At 42.3% G+C, this 21,659-nt stretch overlaps 1 protein-coding gene across 4 annotated transcripts in view; it reads right to left on the reverse strand.

Annotated features, from left to right (window-relative positions):
* Positions 1 to 3,335: 3,335 nt before the first annotated feature.
* The window catches only part of SGK1 (serum/glucocorticoid regulated kinase 1), a 111,216-nt gene continuing 92,892 nt past the window's right edge, over positions 3,336 to 21,659 (reverse strand). The window contains exons 1-12 of one of the 4 annotated variants that reach the window (XM_061428040.1): positions 11,434 to 11,672; positions 8,545 to 8,620; positions 8,027 to 8,102; positions 7,513 to 7,617; positions 7,326 to 7,409; positions 7,093 to 7,224; positions 6,716 to 6,828; positions 6,252 to 6,375; positions 5,717 to 5,812; positions 5,113 to 5,268; positions 4,920 to 5,009; positions 3,336 to 4,524 (exon numbers count right to left, since the gene is read on the reverse strand). In XM_061428040.1, the coding sequence (XP_061284024.1) occupies positions 4,357 to 4,524; positions 4,920 to 5,009; positions 5,113 to 5,268; positions 5,717 to 5,812; positions 6,252 to 6,375; positions 6,716 to 6,828; positions 7,093 to 7,224; positions 7,326 to 7,409; positions 7,513 to 7,617; positions 8,027 to 8,102; positions 8,545 to 8,620; positions 11,434 to 11,467 (1,254 nt within the window). In that variant the 5' untranslated portion in view covers positions 11,468 to 11,672 and the 3' untranslated portion in view covers positions 3,336 to 4,356. Of the gene's footprint in view, positions 4,525 to 4,919; positions 5,010 to 5,112; positions 5,269 to 5,716; positions 5,813 to 6,251; positions 6,376 to 6,715; positions 6,829 to 7,092; positions 7,225 to 7,325; positions 7,410 to 7,512; positions 7,618 to 8,026; positions 8,103 to 8,544; positions 8,621 to 8,765; positions 8,915 to 9,674; positions 11,400 to 11,433; positions 11,673 to 21,659 lie in introns of those variants that run through there. The other 3 variants (XM_061428037.1, XM_061428038.1, XM_061428036.1) reach the window with 3 other exon arrangements.

Consider the following 21,659-nt stretch of genomic DNA (forward strand, 5'->3'; position numbering starts at 1 on the left):
CTGCTTTCAAATTTTATATAAATCAAATCATTCAGTACGGTTTCTATGTCTGTGAGGTTTATTCCCCATTATCATATATAGCAATTATCCATTTGTTTTTATTATAATATGGTATTACATTATATCTATTCATTTTACTAATTATATTGCTGTTGGGAGACATTTTGAATTGTTGCCATTTTGAGGCTCATATACATAGTCCTACTGTGAATATCATTGCAAACTTTTTATTGAATATATGTGCACTCTTTGGGGTGCATATACCATGGAGTGAAGCTACTGGGTCATAATTTATAAATATATTCATCTTTATTTAGTAGAAAATACCAAACATTTTTCCAAAATGGTTGTACTGATTTATACTCACTGCAATATGCATTTCCAGCTGCATCTCATCTTCATCAACAACTTATAAATGTCTATGTTATAATTGCAAATTCTTTTTTTTTTTTTTGTCACACCACACAGCATACGGAACTTCTCTGACCAGGGATTGAACCCATAATCTCACAGTGAAAGCACGGAGTCTTAACCACTGGACCACCAGGGAAGTTCTATAACTGAAAATTCTTTCTTTCTCCCTCCCCACCCCACTTTCTCTTTTTTCTGTCCTTACCTTAGCATGACACTTAGAAAGTATCTGAATAAAAGTCTAGTGAAATAGGAAGTAAATGACTAACAAGCACAGAAGTGTTGGCTTCTATATTCTTGTCACTTAAGAAGTGACATTATGCAGAATAGGGTAGTGGTTACATGCATAGGCTTTGGGACCAGACTATCATGATTTGACTTCTAACCTCACCATGTCCCCACAAATTACCTTTCTGTGCTAATTTCTTCACTTTGACATCATGGGGTCAATGAATTTTGTATAAAGTACTTAGAGCAACGCCTGGCATGTAGTACGAATTCTATAGTATTAACTGTTCATGTTGTCTAATTCTTAAGGCGTATATCCTTTTAGACTCCCTAGAAACAGAATCTCTAGGGAGATTCTAGTAACCTAGAGAGTTTAGAAGCCTGCTCTAGGCAGCCAACCCCTAGGCAGCCAACTCCACAGAGAACTTCTAGACTTATGAGGTTCCCTTTAGCCCTCATTCTCCACCAGCCTTATACCATGGGTGGGTGCCCCAAGTAGATGGCAAATTCCCTAAGCATGGTACTTGAGTTATCTTCATGGTAGCAGTGGTTTCAAAGTCCCACTTCAATTTGTGGGAATCTTAGTTGAACACATTCCCCCTAAATCCATATTTGAGCAGCTATACAGCTGAAAACCTATGGAGAAGTGAATTGTTCCTTTTATCCACCATCATGCTCAAATGTAGTTTCAAATGCTGACAAAGATGTGTCCCACACCCCTAGATAAAAGATACTTCTGCACATGTACTACTCGACATCATAGTGTTTAGTAAATATTTGCTTTTTTTTAAATTTAAATATATTGATCCTTTGTTCTTTCTGGACTTCCCTATTCTGGCCCGGTTCCCTTCCCACCCACTTGTGTTTGATCTAATCTCCTCCTGTTTGTGTGACAACACTCGGGTCTCCTCTGGCTCTTATCTGCTCTCCAGCAATGTATATCAGATCTTACATAGCAACTGACTGAAGCCAGAAGCCACATTTATACCCTCAAAAGATTAAAATGCTTTGTAATCCATGATTAGCTCCTAATGTCTAATTAGATGGGAGAATGCCAACTGAAAGACCCAAGTTCAGATAAAAATGTTTTAAGTACTTTTTGTTCATAGAGGGACTCTTAACTGTTATTCATCATGAGAATGAGGGGAAGACACACAGAAAGCCTTTTGTCAGGACTAGGATCAATCTTTACTAGGACTTTATAGATTTTCTTTATCATTGTAGTTGACTTTTGAGCTTCCCAGGTGGCGCTAGTAATAAGGAATCCACCTGTCAATGCAGGAGACAGAGGAGTCACAAGTTTGATCCCTGGGTGGGGAAGATCTCCTGGAGGAGGTCATGGCAACCCACTCTAGTATTCTTACCTGGAGAATCCCCATGGACAGAGGAGCCTGATGGGCTACAGTCAATGGGGTCACAGAGTTGGACGTAACTGAAGTGACTTAGCAAGCATGTAGTTGATTTGGGCATTTGTAGTAGGTAAGGGGTTTAAAATGCAGCTAGTGTCTGGAGGGAAGAGCAGTAACTCAAATGCAGAGCTTGATCAGAGCTTGATCTTATATCTTAAGCAAGATATAAGAGCCATGATAAAAGGGAAAATGACTGTCCCCAAGGAAATCCCTGTGCAAACTGAGAGGTCAAGATAAAGGATGTGCAGCAGGCTTACAGTCGCAAGACCAACTATTGGAGGATCCTGTGTATGGGAGGAATTTCTGGAAGGCCTAGAAAAGAGAAAAAGTCCAAACAACTTGTGTACAAGATGATGATCTCCCACAATGCTCTTTTTCCTTCTCCCACAGCAACTATTCCAGTGGGGCGAGTACAGGTGGGCCCACGCCATGCCGGATGCATACCAGCTCCAGAGGCTTCTGATCCAAGTCGGGGATGTGTCTCTTCAGGCTCCTTCTCGGAGCTGACACTGGACTCAGTTCGGCTCTGGTTACTCTCAGGAACCAGGAGTCCTGTCGGCTCAGCATTTTGGGAACATAGCCACTTATCCTCATCCTCTTTAGTGGCATTCTCCTAGACTTGCAGACTATTATCTAGATTTCCATTTCAACAAACTGCTTTATTGACCAAGTCTGCCTTTCCCATCAGGCTCTGTAAGGGCAGAGATGTGTCAGCTTTTCTCTTGCTTTATCTTCAGTACTTAGAATAGAGCTTGGTCCAGTGAAGGCATTCAAGTATTTGTTAAAGAATTACCTGTTACTTCAGACAAGACAAAGGTCGGGACAAATAGCCAACTTCACAGGGCAGGCAATAAACATAGGGAACATTACTTCATGACTGTCCTTGAGGCAGTTAAATGGACAAGGATTTGTTTGGATAGATTTGTGGATAATGACTGACATCATAGAATGCTGGTAAAGCCCCCAGATAGAAATTGGCTTTAGGGAATTCCCCGGTGGTCCAGTGGTTAGGACTCAAGAGTTTCCACTGCCAGGAGCATGGGTTTGATCCCTAGTTGGGGAACTAAGATTCTGCAAACCGCACAGTGTGGCCCGGAAAAAAAAAAAAAAAGAGAGAGACTTTAAGACTGCCCTATTCTCTTCTGGAGTCAGAGGCTGATGCTTCTGGAGGAAGCGAGTCACTGTCAATCACAGCAGCATTTCCCTGGTTTTTTATTTTAAATGTATCTACTATTGTTCCCTGAACTGAAATATATAAAATAATGCACAGGACACAATTTCTGTAAATACTTTTCAAGGTTTTATTGCAAACCAAAGTTGGTTTATCACACACACAAAAAGGTGTGTGGTAGGGAGGGGAGAAAGAATTGTACATATTATAACCATGTTAATTACAGTACATTAAAATGGTGGTTTACATTACAAATAAGCCTGTAAGTTTAAATATACTAGTGTTATAACCCAATGTACAGACTTTCTTTATACAATACATACAATTACCAGGAATGCAAAAAAAAAAAAAAACACAACATAAATAATGCCCATTTTATAGGTGACATTTTAAACAATGAAAACACCAGGCTCTGACTGACAACTGGGGCATTGGTCCATAAAAACCCTTTCTAAAAATAGAAATATTTGTAGCAGCAATGCTTTCTTTAAGCATCTGGATACAAGTCATTGCAAGACCATTTTCAATAAATTTTAGTTATTAACTATATCTTACAAAAAAAAAAAAACAGTCTACACATAAATTTATCTTCCAAATATGGAAGAAACAAACAATGTCCCACGTTGTAGTGTCCTGCAAGTGTCACATTGATGCCTATAACTGAGTCCTTCTGTGAGCAAGCATACCACACTCATACGGCAGATCACACAGGGAGTCCACAAGGAGAAACAGAGAACGAAAACACTCGGCAACAGGAAAAGCTTTGGAGCTAACACGATCTCATCAGAAAAGGCACATTTCATAAGATTCGTTATCGTGGCCCGGACAGACCTCCAGAAGCTCCTTCTCAAAACAGCGTCCGCCTGCCAATGAGACCACTGCATCTGTCTCGGGCGGCCCTCTACTGCTCATTTCAGAGATAGCACCACATTGGAAGGAAGAATAAAGAGGAAAATCTCACAAGCTCACTGAGGAGGATGTGCTCTTCGAAAAGCTTCCAGCAAACAGTGTGCAATAAGACTGCCAAGATGTGCAAGCTTCCAGGGATGTGCAAATTCTCTTTTAAGATGTCCTGTCAGCTGGCAGCTCTGCCAAAAGGTTAACTAAAAAATCCTTTGCAACCAACCCTAAGACCGTTCAGAGGAAAGAGTCCATGGGAGGTGCATAGGAAAAGCCCAGGAAGGCCTCAGCTGCTTCCTTGACGCTGGCTGTGAGAAGGAGGCTGTCCGGGGACCGGCCGATGGAGTTGGGGACCGGCTCTTCAGTGAACTCAGGATCAAAGTGTCGCAGGTCGCTGGGTCCGCTCTGTTGCAGGAAGAGGAAAACAAAACAAAACATGCTCCATGTCAAGAATTCACAGTGGAGACAAGGCAGGGAAATTCTTGTGCAAGCTTTAGGAGCTATATAGAGACCATCACAAACCATTTCAAGCACAAAACCCACAGGCCATGTAAAGTTTAAACTATGAAGGTCATGTTTTCTGTCTGTCTTTTGCTACTTTAATTCATAAATGTGTTGAAAAATTATGTGAGCTTCATTGAGATAGAAGTTCTACTTTTTCTGTGGGTAAAATAATGGTTTATGAATAAAATATCTGCCAATTTATTCCTTGGGGGGCCCCCCACCCCCACCAGTGCCATCAACTCTGCCTTAAAAGAGAAGCCCTTGGGTTTCCATATATGCCCAAGAGAGCTACTCACCACATTTGGGTTAAAAGGGGGAGTAATCTTCTTATTAATGAGATCTTCCCAGTTAATTAGGGAGAAGAAGACATGATTCTTAATCTCCATCTGTTGAGAAAGAAACATGAATTTAGATGCCTAAAATTCAAGAAGGGTAGTGAGATCTAGTGCTCTACCCAGACAGCCCAGGAGGACAGGAAAAGTGACTCACAAAGTCATCCTTGGCACCCAGCCTCTTTGTCCTGTCCTTCTGCAGGAGGCCTTCCAGGACATGTCTTGCAGAGTTTGTAATATTTGGCTTCAACTGGAGGGGCTTGTTCAGAATGTTGTCGTACATCTCAGCTGTGTTTCGGCTATAAAAGGGAGGCTGAAAGAAGGGGGAGGATTACTCACTAGTCAACTGGAAGTTCTGGAGAGCACTCATTACCAGTAAAGACTCAGACTGTAATGCATGAAGCTGGATTTGACAAAGTCTATCACTTGATAGGTTTTCTTTGCCCTGGATTTTTCAGTGTCTGTATTTTGCCACCCTGATGGGGGGTGGGAGTAGATGCTAATAAGCCATACATTACATACATTAAGTGTGGTCAAACCTAGTAAAGTGTGAACTTAGAAAAATCCACCAGGTAAGGGTTTATCTTAAGACACCAATAATTTAACCAATATGCCTGTCACATCAGCATTTGTTAAGCTTACTGATAAAGGGAGAGACATGATGATCAAGTCTGCAAAAGGGTTTGTATGCCCAGATGAATCTAGAGGGAGAAATGTATCAACCCAGGGCAATATTCCCCAATTCTCAATGGGCTACTCACCAGGCCATACAGCATCTCATATAAGACGGCCCCCAGGCACCACCAGTCCACGGTTCTATCATAGGGCTGCTTATGAAGCACCTCAGGCGCCAGATACTGAAAGACCAGGAAAAGAGAGTTCAGAGCCCCTGAAACCAGGCACTGCCAAGACCATGGGTGCGCCTTCAAAGGGCTGAGACACACTGGGTCTACTTGGAGGATATATTTCTCTAGACTACTTCCTGATAAAATTGATGCCTTTGAGGCTGACCGTCCACTTATATGTCCTGATATTTAGAAAGCTAGTGGGTACCCCTCAGCTATCTTGAGAATTTAGAAACCTTCTATGACCATGGATCTTATCAACAGCTCATTTTAATTAAAGCAACATGAGGCTATGGAATTTCTTATGCCTCCAAGAGTAAATGCATTTTACTTGCACTGAACTGAACTAGAACACTTCTAAGAATACTCTTTCAGTAGTTAAAGGCACTAGTGCAATGATCTCTTCCTGGAGGAGTGGGTAGACCAGGCACCAAATCAAGAGTGTGCCTACCTCGGGCGTGCCGCAGAAGGTGGACGTTGTGCCATTGTGTTCAATGTTCTCCTTGCAGAGTCCAAAGTCAGTAAGGACAATGTGTCCTTGTGAATCTAGCAAAATATTCTCTGGTTTTAAGTCTCTGTTTAAAAAAAAAAAAAAAGTAGTCACATAAATTAATTTCACTGCATGAGTAATTCCTGTAAAGATCATTGCTAGGGCTGTTAGAAGCACTTAATATTCACTGTAGTTGTGTTAGTAAATCTAAAAGGGAGTCCTTGTTCTGTTAATCTATTCTGAATTAGGCACAATCCATATTGGCTAGTTGCCTAGTGGAAGGGAGTCAAGACCAGTCACATGCTGGAGATTTGGTTTTAGGTGAACAAATTATGCCTGAACACAAATTATTTTAAGGTGCTGTCAAAGCTTGGCCTATGGTCTCCTTTACACCAGAAGGGCACCTTAAGGGCTCTTCAACTCACCTATAAACGATGTTCAGAGAGTGCAGGTAACCCAAGGCACTGGCTATTTCAGCAGCATAGAATCGAGCCCGTGGTTCCAGGAAGCATCGCTCCCTCTGGAGATGGTAGAACAACTGTAGAAGACAGAACAGAGTTAGCCTGGGTTGCCAAGCCAGAGGACAATGCATTGAATCAGTCTTGACATATATATAACTAAAGAGGACAATGGCAGGAAGCAGCCCTAAATAGTCTATTAACTATCTGAATGCTGGCAGGTTAAGGGAAATGCTAATTCTGGTAATTTTCTCCTAACTATCTTTTACAAAGTTTCCTCTCAAATTAAATGAAGTGGGCTATGCCCAGACTCCGAGGGGTCAGTTCCCATCCCCTTCACTCACCTCTCCACCGTTAATATAGTCTAGGACGAAGTACAGTTTGTCGGCCGTCTGGAAAGAGAAGTGAAGGCCCACCAGGAAAGGGTGTTTCACGTTCTTCAGGAGAACATTCCGCTCCGACATAATATGCTTTTCCTAGAAAAAGGACAATGAAGATTTAGTAGCAAATTTCAACTTGGCGCCAAGATTCCAGTTTAATGTTTAGTGAATGTCTTATCTCTAAGCCCAGCTCATACCTCCTTCTTTTTCAGGATTGCCTTCTTTTGTAAAACTTTAACTGCATAGAATGCTTCTTCTGCTTTGTGTCTTGCCAGGAGAACCTGAAATTTAAATTAAAAATCATTTTCCTGTTCACATCCAGGGAGAATGTAAAATTAGCGTATGAAAGACTATAAACAATGAAAGCTTCAGACATGAAATTACCTTTCCAAAACTGCCTTTTCCAATTACTTTCAAGAAGTGAAAGTCAGACGGTTTAGCATGAGGATTGGATGATGGGCCCAGGTTGATTTGCTGAGAGGGACTTGGCTGGAAAATAAAAGATTTTCCTTTAATCCTTTCCTTGCTTCAAAGGAAGATTGCGAGTGAAGTACAGGCCATGTAAGAGATGGGATATCTGCAAATGTCTAGGCAGGTCCCCAGACATCTATAAACACATTTCAAAATACCTTTCGTCCATACATGTGCATATTGCAAAACAGAGTATGGAAATTATACACAATCGTGCTGTTCTTAGCAGGTAACACTTTTATGAAATATGTCTTTCAAAATGCTCCACTGATTCATACTTAAGTGCTTATGTCAGTTGTCTGCTATGAACTAACAAGGCATTCCTGCCTTGATACTAACTAAAATGCTATTTTAATTCATCCACGTAGGGAAACTGACTCATTTCTAAGATCCCTCCATTGATGTATCACGAACAGAGAACACTTACTGGAGGAGAAGGGTTGGCATTCATAAGCTCAGGCTCCTGAGGTGGGGAGATTTTCAAAATGGACTGAACTTCAGGGCTGCAGAGAGGAAAGGAACAACTTAGAACATCCTAACTCGCCACAAGGGGGCAGACAACACCAACAGTGAATTTCTGGCTCAACTCCGGAAGATTCAGCGTTTAAACTAAAAACACCCTAATCAATTACTGTTAAAGAAAACAGTAGCTAAAATAATAAACCCAGTTAAACACAGAGATGGGGGTTGTTCTTAAGGGAGAGAGGAGGTGAATGGGGAAAACATGAAAATTTTATCTTGCATCTCTAGTGCAAGCCAAACCAGCAAATTAATTTTAATATTTTAAATGTCTTCAATAATTAGAATTTAAAGAGAAAAGGGATCCCCACTCGTGGAAAGTCTTTGGCTTCCTGATCAATATATTAATGGGAAGTATATCTTTACTGCTGGTAAATGGAAACTTCACTACTTATTTTTATTTTCCCCAATTCCCCCGAAACTTACTGTTTGCATGCATAGGAGTTATTGGCAATCTTCTGAATAAAGTCATTCAGGCCCATCCTTCTCTGTTTCATAAAAGCTGTGAATTAGAGAGGAGAAACGTTTAGACAAAGGCTTTGTAACATCCAACGCCACACACACTAATCTGATCCGGGGCATTCAAAAACTTCCACTTCGCGTAACCTAGAAATAACCTAGAAGTCCAGCCGTATCCCTACACTCACCGATGAGAATTGCTACCATGCCTCTCATTCTGGAGTAAGTGAGGGTGTCTCTCGCAGCCTCGGTTTTCACCGTCATCGCCAGAGAGAGAGCCCGGGGAGTCGTTACAAAAGGGAGACCGGCTCAGCCAACACTGCGCTCAGGCCACGTCTCCTGCTTTATAAGCGTTGTGCCGCCGCGGGGGCGGGACCCACGCGACAACGAGTAAGCAGAGCTGTCCGGCCCCGCCCTCGGCCCCGCCCCCGGCCCCGCCCCCAGATGCCGCGCGGCTCGACTGGCGGCAAAGCGGTCGGCTGCGGGCGGTTCCGCCCCGACGAGAGGGCCAGCCGGGAGCAGGGGTTGGGGGGCTCGTGGACCGCCCCGGGAGGGCCCGGCCGGGCACCGTTATCCGCCTCCCTTGGCTCCCGGGCCGGAGACTGGGAAAAAACGCAGGCGGAGGGGGTGGAGGGAGGGAGCAGCCGGGGTAATTTTCCACCTTTCTCATTTATTCCGCCTTGCGAGGAAATCAGAGTCGCGGCACATCAGGAAATCAGAGCGGTTTCTGCCCCGTGCGCGGCGATCGGGGTGGCTCTGTGCCCACTCTGGTTTTTCAAACCCTCAGTTAGGATTCACCCCTTGCCCCGGCGCCGACTCTGATCCTCTCCCGTAATTCACAAGGCAGTCTCCCGAGCCCTCGCCGGGCGTGCAGCGCACCATCAACAGTTATCTCAGGCGCAGAGCGGCAGCGCCGGGGGAGGGCGGCCCCTCACGCCCTTATCTTCAGAGACAGCGTGGTGCCCGGGCTCCCGCCGCCCTCCTTCCCTGGTCCCATCCTCAGTGCAGCCCCAGATACCCAGCCCCTCTTTCCCGATCCGAGCAACTAGTGGAAGAGTGCGCAAGGCAAGTCCCCGCGTGGCGGCAGCGGCGCTTACCCAGTCCGGTCAGCAGGAAGGACTCGCTCCTTTTCTGCGCCTCGGCCCTCTTTTTGTGGCGGGGCCGAAGCAGGGACTCGAGCCTGGCCCTGGTCAGCGCGCCCTGCATCTCCCCCATGGGCAGCGGCGGCCGGGCGCGCAGAGGACTGGGGCGACAGGAGAACACTGACGTTTCCTTGAAGGAGCCGCCGTGACTCAGGCCGGGCAAGATTTCCTGCCCCGCGTCCCAAAACAAACAAATGGCCCTTGTGCACGGCCGAGCCGCTTCCGAAAACGCCTTTTTTGTGCTTTTGGCCCAAGCCAAGCAAGGCTGAAAAATCCCAGAACTTGGAAGAGGAGGAAGGAAGGAAAGAAAGAGGGAAGGGGGAGGGAGAGAGGTCAGGAATGTGGAGGGGAGGGGGCGGAAATAAAATTCGTCTCTGCACTAAGGGGAAAAAAAAATCTGCATTTCACTTTTTTTTTTTTTTCCTAATGTAATCTTTGGGAACATTCTGTCCTTTCCGCATGTAATTTTTCCCCTTGCATTTTTAATCCCCACCATGCTAAGAACACGTGAGGAGGTGGCAACTTAGGGGACCGACCTGGCGTGACCCCGGATTGATGCGCAGCCGGCACCGCGGGCACCATCGACTCCCAAGGTTCCCTCTCCCGCTCCCCGAACTGAAAACTCCGCTAGGTCGCACCCCATAGTCTTAGTTTGTACTCGTCTTCCCTAGCCCTCCTCCGGTTTAATTCAGGGCACACCCTGGAGTTTTACCACCTTGCTCTTTCTCTAGAGTCCCTGGTAACTGTGACTCCTGAAACATTGGCCGGGCGCCTCCTCCGCTCCAAAAAGCAAAGGAGGGAGAGGAGCGCTGCAGAACCGCCGTGCGGTGCCTTTCAGTAACCCCGCCGCTCGGAGATGCCTGGGAGCTGCAGCTTGACCGCCGGTGCGAGGACTCGCGCCAGCGCCGGCAGGGAAGCCAGGAGCATAGCGACTGGGCCAGGAGCCGGGAGGGGGCTGCAAGCTATTAAGTTCGCAGGGTCGAGCGCCTGGCGCTGGTCAGCGATGTCTGCTGCGGCTGCCCTGCCATGACCCCTTACTTGCCAACGGCCTTGCCATTTTAAAGTTGCCTACTGGATCGGACACACTCCGAAATACCAGCTGTCACACCAAGAATAGCCTGTGAAGGGGTTTTTCTTTAGTCTTGGGTAGGAATTTGTTTTGCAGGCACAACCACCTCATTTGCCCGAATGTGATCTGTAGCTTCAGCTGCTTTTTGGTTTGTTCAGTTACAACAGCCCGAAACTGGCAGAAGAAAACAACACATCCTGGAGACTGGCTGGGAGATTTTGCTTAGCACCGACTCTTTAAAAAGCACTTAACTACTGCCTGAAAGGGACACTTCCAACCCAAAGCAAGGTTTTTAGGAAACTCCAAATCACAGAAACTGCCCTGTTTCTGCTTCCTCTTCCATGGATTAATCATATAACATGACTATATGATTGCCCGTGCCCCCATAGCCCATGCTGCACCTCAACAAGTCTAGCCTGGGGCCTGCTCCCACGAGGTTCCTTCCCCCTTTGAGAAAGTCAAAATTTGAAGAATGCCCAGAAACACCAAACTGCACCAAAGTTTCTGCCAGTTTGTTTTTTAAACATTGAGAAACTTCCAGAGACTCACTTTCTGTGCCCTCCCCATGCCAAGTAACCCCACATCTTCTGCAACATCTTTGATCTATCCATTCCATCCAAATGATAGTAATAAAAGCTGACAAACCTTTCAAAGGGGATTTTATAGCCTCCTCTTTCATTCTTCAGGTTGCGTAGGATATGAAGGTTGGGGATTCCTTTCTGGAGGCTGGAGGTAGAGCTTAGTTATGGCTACAGTAGCCTCCCTGCCATGTGCCTTAAGACTGAAAGCTGGGATAACAAGGGAGCATGACTCAGAGGCGACTGTCCCAGCTTTGTTATGAACCCCACTATATATAAAGGCAATTTCCATACAGGAAGGGAACAAGCTACAAAGTTCACCACTGGGCCACTTTATTCCCTTCATTGCAACATCACCCAGAAAATTATAGTTATCAGTGTCCTGGGTTTATTACACCCCCAGCAAGACACACAAGAAATGTAACCTGACTGATTATCATCACAAATCAGAGCAGAAAAAATTCAAAACACATGCACAGGGTTCATTTTCTCTCAAAGACGCTCTTTCCCGCATTCCAGGAGGAACGAGGAATTTAAGTCAGAGGGCTCTAAGTGGAATAGAGAAGAGGCACAACCATATGATTTGTGGTTGGAACCGAAAGGCCTCCTCTGATGTGCTCACCCCTCCCCCTCCCCTAATGTACAACCTTTGGAGACAGACGGTCTGCTAAACTTATCATTTAACGGGGAGAATCAAGTTGTTGAGACTGGCTTTTCTTCCAACCGGATACCTGGTGGGTGGAGCAGGCGCCCCCTGTTCTGTCCCAGCAACCTAGTAAGACTTCCGAACAGGAAGGTGACACACGGCGGCGGGTGGATGGGGTAGGGGGGAGGTAGGCGGGGAAACTGTGTGTGACGCGCACCTAACTCTGCACAGGCTTTAGGTTGTCTTGTGGCCACTGTTCCGACGCTTGATCTGTTCTTCGTTCCCGTCGCCAGCCTCTTTCTTTGGTTCAGATAGTGCTCCCACCGGGAGGAATCCGGCCCCTTCCCTCCCACTCCGTGGAGGTGAAGTGGCCACGGTTGCGTCACCAGAATCTGTCCGTAAATAGTCTAGAGGGCGCTCGCGTTCTCCCGGAGAAGAACTCCCGAAGGAGCGTTTCCCCCACTTCTCTCCTGGGGCTTAATCAGTTCCAGGTAATTCCTCTACAACATCTCACGCAAAGAAAATATATAGAAGGCTAGATATGAGATACGCTAATCACCTCCCCACTCCTCCATGCCAGTCGTCGCATTTATTCCTCATATTGGGAAAACTGCAATCAAAACTCCCAAACGGGAATTATTCACCAAGACGTAACGTTTGCACTGAAACAAAACATTTCCCAATATATGTGTATCTTAATACGAAAATTATTTTAGCTTTTCTTCTTAGTAAGTAAAATTTTTCCTGATTGGTGAATTACAAATACTGCAACCTGAGAGCTTTACTGAGATTTGACTGTTTCCATTTAATTTAAAGGCCCAGAAAACAAATTCTTGGTATTTCTCAACATATTAGAGAAAGTATTTTGAAACATAAAAGGACTTAACTTTTTTTTTTTTACTGTTAAAGTGTTTTAATGTCAATATAAAATTAAAAAATGGTTTCACTAGCAAATTTCAGACACAGACATTGATTTCTAAAATGATTTATCTTCTTTTCAGAAGTCTAAATATGAAAACATACAAATCTTAGGGATTTAAAAAGATATGGTATTTTCCCCCACTTTAATACAACTACAATTTACAAACATGCAAAATAATTAAGTTCCCCTCTTGAGTTACTTCTTTAATGTATTGGCTGTGTTAGTCTTCAATCACTCATTCTTAGATACAATATCTTCCATTGATAATAGAGCAATATAATTATTTCATATTGCTCAAAGTGTCATAAATTCTAGAACAATCCTGTGCACAGTTTAGGGTCCCATATTTATTGGTTTATTGGTTAGTGCATAGAAAATCTATTCCTTGGAACATCACCAAAGAGAGTACATCCAGAAAACATAATTATTACTCTAGAGAGCAACAAAATGGATTAGTTTTTGTTGAAGGTTGTCACCTAGTACATGTCTTTTTTATTGTATTCATCAAATAGAAAATGATGATGACAAATGAGCCTATTCAAGATAGCTATTACTAGCAATAATAGTAATAGTAATAATGGTTGGATGGCATCACCAACTCAATGGACATGGGTTTGGGTGGACTCCGGAAGTTGGTGATGGACAGGGAAGCCTGGCGTGCTATGGTTCATGGGGTCGCAAAGAGTCGGACAGGACTGAGCGACTGAACTGAACTGAATTATTAGCAATGGTGGTTAAATCAAAGTCTATTTATAGAACACAGGTTCTATAGTGATTATTACCTTCCCTGTTCGTAATTGTCAAAATTGACATGCATAAAGGAGTTAGGAATGTGATACAGCAGGTAACTAAGAGAACACATTATCTAGAATAATAGTGTTGAGTTATTAAAACCCACAAAACTACAGGCTTTATTTATGCAGGGCTTATCTTTTCCCCTTAGACAGTGGTTTTGAATAAACAAGACTATGCACTGTAAGATCCTTGGAACAGAGTTTTGTTAAATAATGGACATGTAGCTGTCTAGTCTGCAGACCTTACTTTGTTTCCTCTATCAGCATTTGTTCCTTATTAAGGATTAAGCAAGTTCTTTTACTTCTGAGTTGGACAGATGATAGGCACAATTGTGAAGTAACAATAGTTGCTTTGAAGGCAAGATTTATCTCCTTCCAGTAGCCTTCCTTTGTCACTGAAGTAGACTTCTGTGCCTCTTCCACCTCCTACCCATGGCAGTGGCATAGCCTGTGGTCCCCCAAAGTCTAAAATATTGCCTCCTATCTCCTTCCTGTCAATGCCAACTGCTGTAAAGCCCTGCTCTCAGCTAATCATCACAGGAGATGTTGAACTGATCCATCCTTCATCTCTTCCTTCCTTCCTTCCTCCCCCACTGCCTCCTTCCTTTCCATTTATTCATTCCTGCAAGCATGTATCAAGTAAGCAAAACTACTGGTTTGGCCAAAAAGTTCTTTCAGGGTTTTCCATACCATCTTACGGAAAAATCCAAATGAACTTTTGGCTAACCCAATATTAAGATCAAGGAACATAAATATGAGTAATATGGTTATTTAACTTCTAAGCACTCATTCTAAGTGGGGAGATAGACACATAAATTATGATATGACATGATGACTATTAAGACAAAAGAGTTTGAGAAATCTGCCATGGAACAAAGAGGAATTTTCTACTGGGGAGGGCAGTAGACTCAGAATTGTTGAGGAAGGTCTCCACAAAGAAGTGACATTTGGTTTGATACTGGAAAGACCAACCAGGTACAAAAGAGAGAAGTCAATCTAGGCAGAGGAAATAGTGTGAGCACCAAACTTCCAGGTGTTGTGTAGAATCTCTGCATAATTTGGAAATATGGTCCTTAGTCAAACCTTACACACAAGCAAATGAATATGGCCCTCTTGCTGCTACTGCTAAAGTGTGAAAATAGCACTTTCAGGTGAAATAAAAAATATCTTAGCTGCCTCTCCCCTCTTCCTCTCACTGCACCCCACCCCTCTCCAATAATATGGAATTAATAATGTCTTAGAAAACATATTCATTTGAAGGAGTGCTGATTATTAGTCTGCAGAGGCACTTCTCTATCTGATACAGCTCTAGGCATGGTGGAACTCATTGATTCATTCATCCACAGATTCTTCTAGAACTATGCATCAGACATTGTGCTAGATGCAGGAGATACAGTAGTAAACATGATTTCACCTGGTAGGGGGCAGGTGCAGAATTACCTTCAAAGGTAGATTGAGTCCTATTGTGAATAGATCTAAAAGCCACCAAGGAAAATCCCTTTTAAGTAGCAAAACATTACAATGTGTTTTGAAAAGTTAATTCAAAGCAAAATGTGATTGATCACTCAACTATCACTCACTCCTTAAAAGGATACTTGCTTTTTTCCCTACCCCATCTCATTGAAAATGAGCAAATTTGCATACACAAGCAGATATAAAGAAGTGCTGGAAGTTAGAGTGGGGAAATTTATGTAGTTGGAAGACGGATGAGTGAAAATTTTGACAAGCATAGTTATAATCTAGCAGGCGTGTGTGCATGCTAAGTCACTTTAGTCACGTCTGACTTTGTGACCCTATGGACAGTAACCTGCCAGGCTCTTCTGTACAAAGGGTTCTCCAGGAAAGAATACTGGAGTGGGTTGCCATGCCCTCCTCCAGGGCGTCTTCCCAACCCAGGGATGTAACCTGAGTCTCTTATGTCTCCTGCATTGGCAGGCTCTTTACCACTAGCATCACCTGGTACGGGCCACTTAATCTGCTGGGTCAAGGTCAGAGCAGCTGGATGGGAACTCCTTCAAAGGCTTGACAAGGTTACCCTCTTTGTTTTTCAAAGTCCTTTGTCCTCCCTTGGTCTCCATGCACACAATGTTCCAGAGTAGGCAATAAAAAAACTAAATGCCATGATAACAGAATAAATTCTTACTACCAAATGTTTGAAGTAAAAGCTAAATTTTAAGGTGGAAAAAGCAGAGAGTAAGCCAAAAGCTAAACCAAGGGAGTTTTTGCTTGCTCAAGCTGGATGGGAGATAATAGAACATAAATATGGGTCCATTGAGAAAGGAGAATCAATCAAAGCAGGTGAGAGAAGACAAGCAGCACAAAAGATACATCTTCTAGTTGTTTAGCTTTATCCTTCAGTTACAGAGAGAGGCACAAACTCCAGCCAATGGTGGCCTGTTCTTTAATCCTTCAGGCCTCCATGGAGCACCTCTTTTGTGCCAAGTCCTGGATCTAACAAGGATGCCCGAGATGAGCAGTGTTGCTATACTCAGGGAGGGCGAAGTCTGTATTTAAATTGTTAAATTTTGAGTAGCACTTTCCCAAAAGCACAAGTATGCTTATGTATATTTCTGCTTTTCCTAAGGCCCTGCTATGCCTTAATGCCATTACAATACAGGCTTGGGCATGTTGAACCCTTTCGATTATCTACTTTCTCAAGTGAATGTGCAGGAAGTTTTCTTGCAACTCTCATACTGTACAATTCTGTGATATCTAGGAAAAGATAAATCTAAAAAGGAGCTTCTGAAGGCCCATGTCATGTGGCTTATTTTAATAATGCTCCATAGTCAGCTAATCCTTTGCACGCCTCTCCCCTCCCTCCATTGTCAAAGATTTTGTGCTGTTAGTTATTTAAATCTCAAGGGTCTTATTTAACTCTCAGGTGTCTCTCTGGGCTTTGAGTTCCTTGAAGACCAGGCAACACAAACAATTCATGTTGCTCCTCTGTCTAGCTATTACCTATTAGATCCTTCTTTCCCCTTTCCCTTCCAGATTTGTGCCATCTAGCCTAGCTGTTCTTGCAGACCAAGCTTGTATCTGGCTCAGAGAACCTTGTGCCGTGTCCTTCACCTGGAATGCTTCCCTCCCTGGATGCTCACGTGACTGGATCCTTCTTGACATTTGTCTCTCAGAATCAACAACACTTACACAGCGTCACTCACCCTGTTTCAGTTACCTGCATATTAGTTTTATTAGCTGACTTTTTGAGCATTTGTTATATGTCTCCCCCAACTAAAAAGTAGTCTCTGTGAGCCACGGATAGTACCTATCTCTTCTGCAGAGTATCACTGATTTAAATGTTAATCTCGCACAAGAAATAGTCTCTTAGAAACATCTAGAAGTGTTTGACCACATACCTGGAAACTACGGCCCAGTGAAATTGACACATAAAACTACCAACAACCCAGCCCTTGTCAACTTGGACCCATATTCATCTCCTTAAATCTCACTTAATCTCTATAAAAGGACAGTGACAAGGTCATGTTTCTACCTGACATGATGCAACTATCCTGCATACCCAAATCCTACTAATCCTTTCGCTTAGAAGAGGATGCAAAGTCCTTGCAGGTTGTTGACTGTTTTTCTTGAACACGAATTCATCTTATAATCCCATGTCTCCTTCCAAGCAAAACGAGGAACCAGGAGCACTGCTCTTAAGTTCTGCACACAGAAAGAATTCTCCTTCACTACTGGCCCCCAGCTATGTCCTGGAAAAGGGGTATCATATTGGAGCTATCCATTTTTGTGATCAAAGCTGAGGACTCGCTGATTCTGCCAGGAACTCTGTGGCGTCCTCTATCACATGAGGGTAGGGCACAATCATCTCACACCGTGATACGAAAACGCAAGAACCCACAGACTCGATACTGAGCACCTGGATTTCTATTTCCTGAGGTTTCTACATCTCCATTTGCTTTTTCTTAGTGTTTGGTAGATTTGGGTACGTTTCATTATTTTTAAAACATTCCTGGCTGACTTTATTATTTGGGTTCTGTTGTTTTGTAGTCCTCCCACTCTCTTTTTAGCTAATAATTTATAATATTCTTTGTAAGCCTATGAAAATTGGGCACTGCAACAGTCCATCGAGCAAAAATTCCAAGAAAGATCACTGTGATGTGCTAATTATACTATCTGACATCTACTTAATATAATTGGAAAATATTGAGTAAATGTATGGAAGGCATTGTCTTGACACTACACAATTTTTGTGGGACATTCAGAAGGTCACCTAAGGTACATATTATATTTTACTCAATGGCAGCACAACTTGGTAATGAGAAGTAGGCAAATACTCCAGATGTCAGGGTATGACATCTTTAGACCTTCTGATGCCTAAAAAGCCCTGACTTCTTCTTGATCTGCTACTTTGGGAGGTGCCCATTATATCTCTGTAATTGGCTGTTCTTAGAATTGCAGAAGTTATGGCAGGAACCCCATTTCTCAACAGCTTTTCTTAAAGTTTTAAAGCTCATCCCCAACTGTGAGACCAATAATCTCATTGATCTTGTCACCACTAGCAATGGCTCCCTCAGCTGAACAGGAATTTTAGGAATTCATGTACATGTTTATATTTTTCTAGTAACTTGAGACACTGAAGAGCAGAATTATTTTGTGTAATTGTCTTTCATTCCTTCCAAACATATGCCTTGCTTACAATCAGTGTTCAATAAATATTGGGTATATTTGATGGATAAATCTCTTTGCTGGACCCAACATAATTTCTCCTACTTATCTTTATTTCTCAGATTAAAACCCTACAATGGACATTAAAATATTCAGTTGTTTGCTTAGATTATACATTTCAGTGAGAAATGTTTATTCTAGATTTGTTAATAAGAGTAAATTTATTTTTATTTTTATTATTATTTCCTTGATCAGAACATCCACAATTAGCCATTAGTACAAGTGTTAGTTGCTCAGTGTGTCCAACTCTTTGCCACCTCATGGACTGTAACCTGCCAGGCTCCTCTGTCCATGGAATTTTCCAGGCAAGAATACTGAATGGGTTGCCATGCCCTTCTCCAGGTAACCATTGGAGCCTAATTTTCTAAGAGCATATGGTCATCACATCAGATAATTTTGATAGCACTCATTTGTTTCGGAGTTGGGATTATTGAATGCTTTTAACAAGATTAGTTATTTTTCTGTCTCTATCTCTGTCTCTCTTTCACATACACACACACACACACACACACACACACACACACACACACTCAGACATAAAACTGTTTGGGAATTCCCTTGTGGTCCAGTGGTTATGAATCTGCCTTGTAGCATGAGGCACATGGGTTTGACTCCTTTTCTGGGGACTAAGATCCCACATGCTGTGGAGCAGCTAAACCCCTAAGCAGCATCAACTGAGCGACCACTGCAAGGGAAGATCCCACATATCCCAACAAAGACCCGCAATCAAATAAATAAATACTTTAAAAAAAAAAGGAAACTGATGGTTCGGCCAGATGTTTCAGGTATATTAACTACTTCTTTTATTTATTTTTCCATGTTGTTTCATAATCACTACTTCACAAAAGGTATAAATAACATCTAAAGGAATAAAAATAAGCTTTCTTTTAAGATCACAAGAAAACTACAGAGAAGAAATTAAACAGATGTGAGCAAAAGATAGGAATCATGAATAATACTTCCCTTTCTACACTAAATAAATATGGTCACTGAAGAAGTTACTATGGTATTATTTGTTTATAGAATTTTATGCTTAAAACTGCCTTATATTCTATCCTCATTTATAGAAGATTTAAAAGATATCAGACTATTACTATCATTAATATCTACAATGATTCTACTTCACAATTCATAAACTATTCCTTAAAAATCTAAAGCCTTAGAACACAAACATAGATCATCATGAGAAACCTATTTGAAATTCACTCTTCAAATCATGTCGTTTCTATGTACCAACATAAACCCAGTTTGCCAAGTTCTGTTTAATAAGTCTTTGAATTTACCTTTTAAAAGTAAAAGCATTTTCCTTTTTTCTCTTTACCTCCTTGTAAATACTGTACTTTTATATCCACAGCTGCTCTTGTAAGCAACACTGATGGCCCACAGCCTTCTGACTTTCCTTTTAATTATAACAAATAACCAAAAAGCAGAAAGGAGCCCAATGTACGTAATTTCTGTCTAAGCCCCACTTACCACTTTCCTGTACCTCCTTTCTATCTCTTTCCACTCTCCATATTCTTTTCTTACAACTTTCATTATTTAAGATCATCAGTTTCTATAAGGTTAACAGGAACCTTATAAGATACTCCAAAATGACTATTCTTTTTCCATCTCTTTTCTTAAAACAGTTATAGATAATTATGTACATGTATATGTAATATACAGTATATGCCATATTAATATTATTTAAATGTTAAAATTTTAGAATTTAAAAAACACTAGAAAGTACATTTCCAGAAAGAGGTCAAAAAAGAACAAATATATCAGATATAAGTAGAGTACTTCCAGGAATAATAGTAAAAGTTTCTAACACAGGTAGTCGTGTTAGAACATGGTCTAACATATTGCCCTCCCCAGATGAACCAATTATTTTTCTTCACAGAGCAATTTTTTTCTGATATTCACAGTCTGCTTTCTGATCGTTTATCTCACAAAGAGATTGGGTGACGGCATGTGTCTGGACCATTATAGACCCATTGCCATTTCCAAAAATAACCCCACCACTACTCACCTTAGATCTACTGTATTCATAGGCCATGCGTAGGAAGGATAGGAGAGTTCATAGCCAGCACATTAAATGCTCCTTTTCTCTTTGTTTTAAAGTTTGAAACCATTGTGTATATATATGAAAGTTGGAGTTTTTATTTGAACAGCACCTCCAGCCTCATTTCATGCTATTCATAGAATTGTGAACAGATTCCGTTGGTGTTAAAAGGATCCTAGGGACTGTGAACCTCCCTATGATATTCCTAATAACCATTTATTCAGTTTTCTCTTTTTCACTAGACTTTCCTCTACTTCCAAGACTATCTCTACCATTGTCAACTAGCATCAGTTAGTAGAGTTTTTTCTTAGACTATGTTCAAATATCCTTATAAATTATTTTAAGGAATAGTTCTCCTGCATGTTCTAAAGCCAGGCACTTAGCCAGATGATGCTAACATACTAATAAGCAGAAATGAACATGTTCCTCCCTGTAACTTCCACAGTTTAGGGCATTTATTATAATAGCCAACATTATACTAAGTGGCAGATATTATGCTTTAGTGCTTTCTATACAATTTCTCATTTAATCCTCATAATGACCTTATGAAAAACTGTTATAAACCCCTTATTCATTCTTAAGATCTGAGGCTTAAAGAGATAAACAACAGTAGCTAGTATTGGCAAAACCAGACCTACTGTATAATACAAGGAACTATACTCTATTATATACTGAATAGAATCCGAAAAAGAATATATATATATATATATATGTATAAATGAGTCTCTGTGTTGTATACCTGAAATTTACATGATATTATAAATCAGCCGTAGTTGAATAAAAAATTTTAAAAACCACAAAACAAAACAACCAGGAGACTTCCCTGGTGGTCCAGTGGTTAAGAATCTGCCTACCAATACAGGGACACATATTTGATCCTGGTGGCTCAGAAGGTAAAGCGTCTGCCCGCAATGCGGGAGACCCGGGTTCAACCCCTGGGTCAGGAAGATCCCCTGGAGAAGGAAACGGCAACCCGCTCCAGTACTCTTGCCTGAAAAACTCCACAGACTGTCTGCTGAGGAGCCTGGTAGCCGACAGTCCATGGAGTCGCAGAGTCGGACACGGCTGAGTGACTTTCACTTCACTGCACAGGGAAGATCCTACATGCCACGGGCAACTAAACCCCTGCACCACAGCTATAAGCCCACACACCTAGAGCCTGTGCTCTGGTGCACCAAGAGAAGCCACCGCAGTGAGAAGCTTG

Source organism: Bos javanicus, chromosome 9 (genome assembly GCF_032452875.1).
Source record: "Bos javanicus breed banteng chromosome 9, ARS-OSU_banteng_1.0, whole genome shotgun sequence".
In the NCBI taxonomy this organism is placed as follows: Eukaryota; Metazoa; Chordata; class Mammalia; order Artiodactyla; family Bovidae; genus Bos; species Bos javanicus.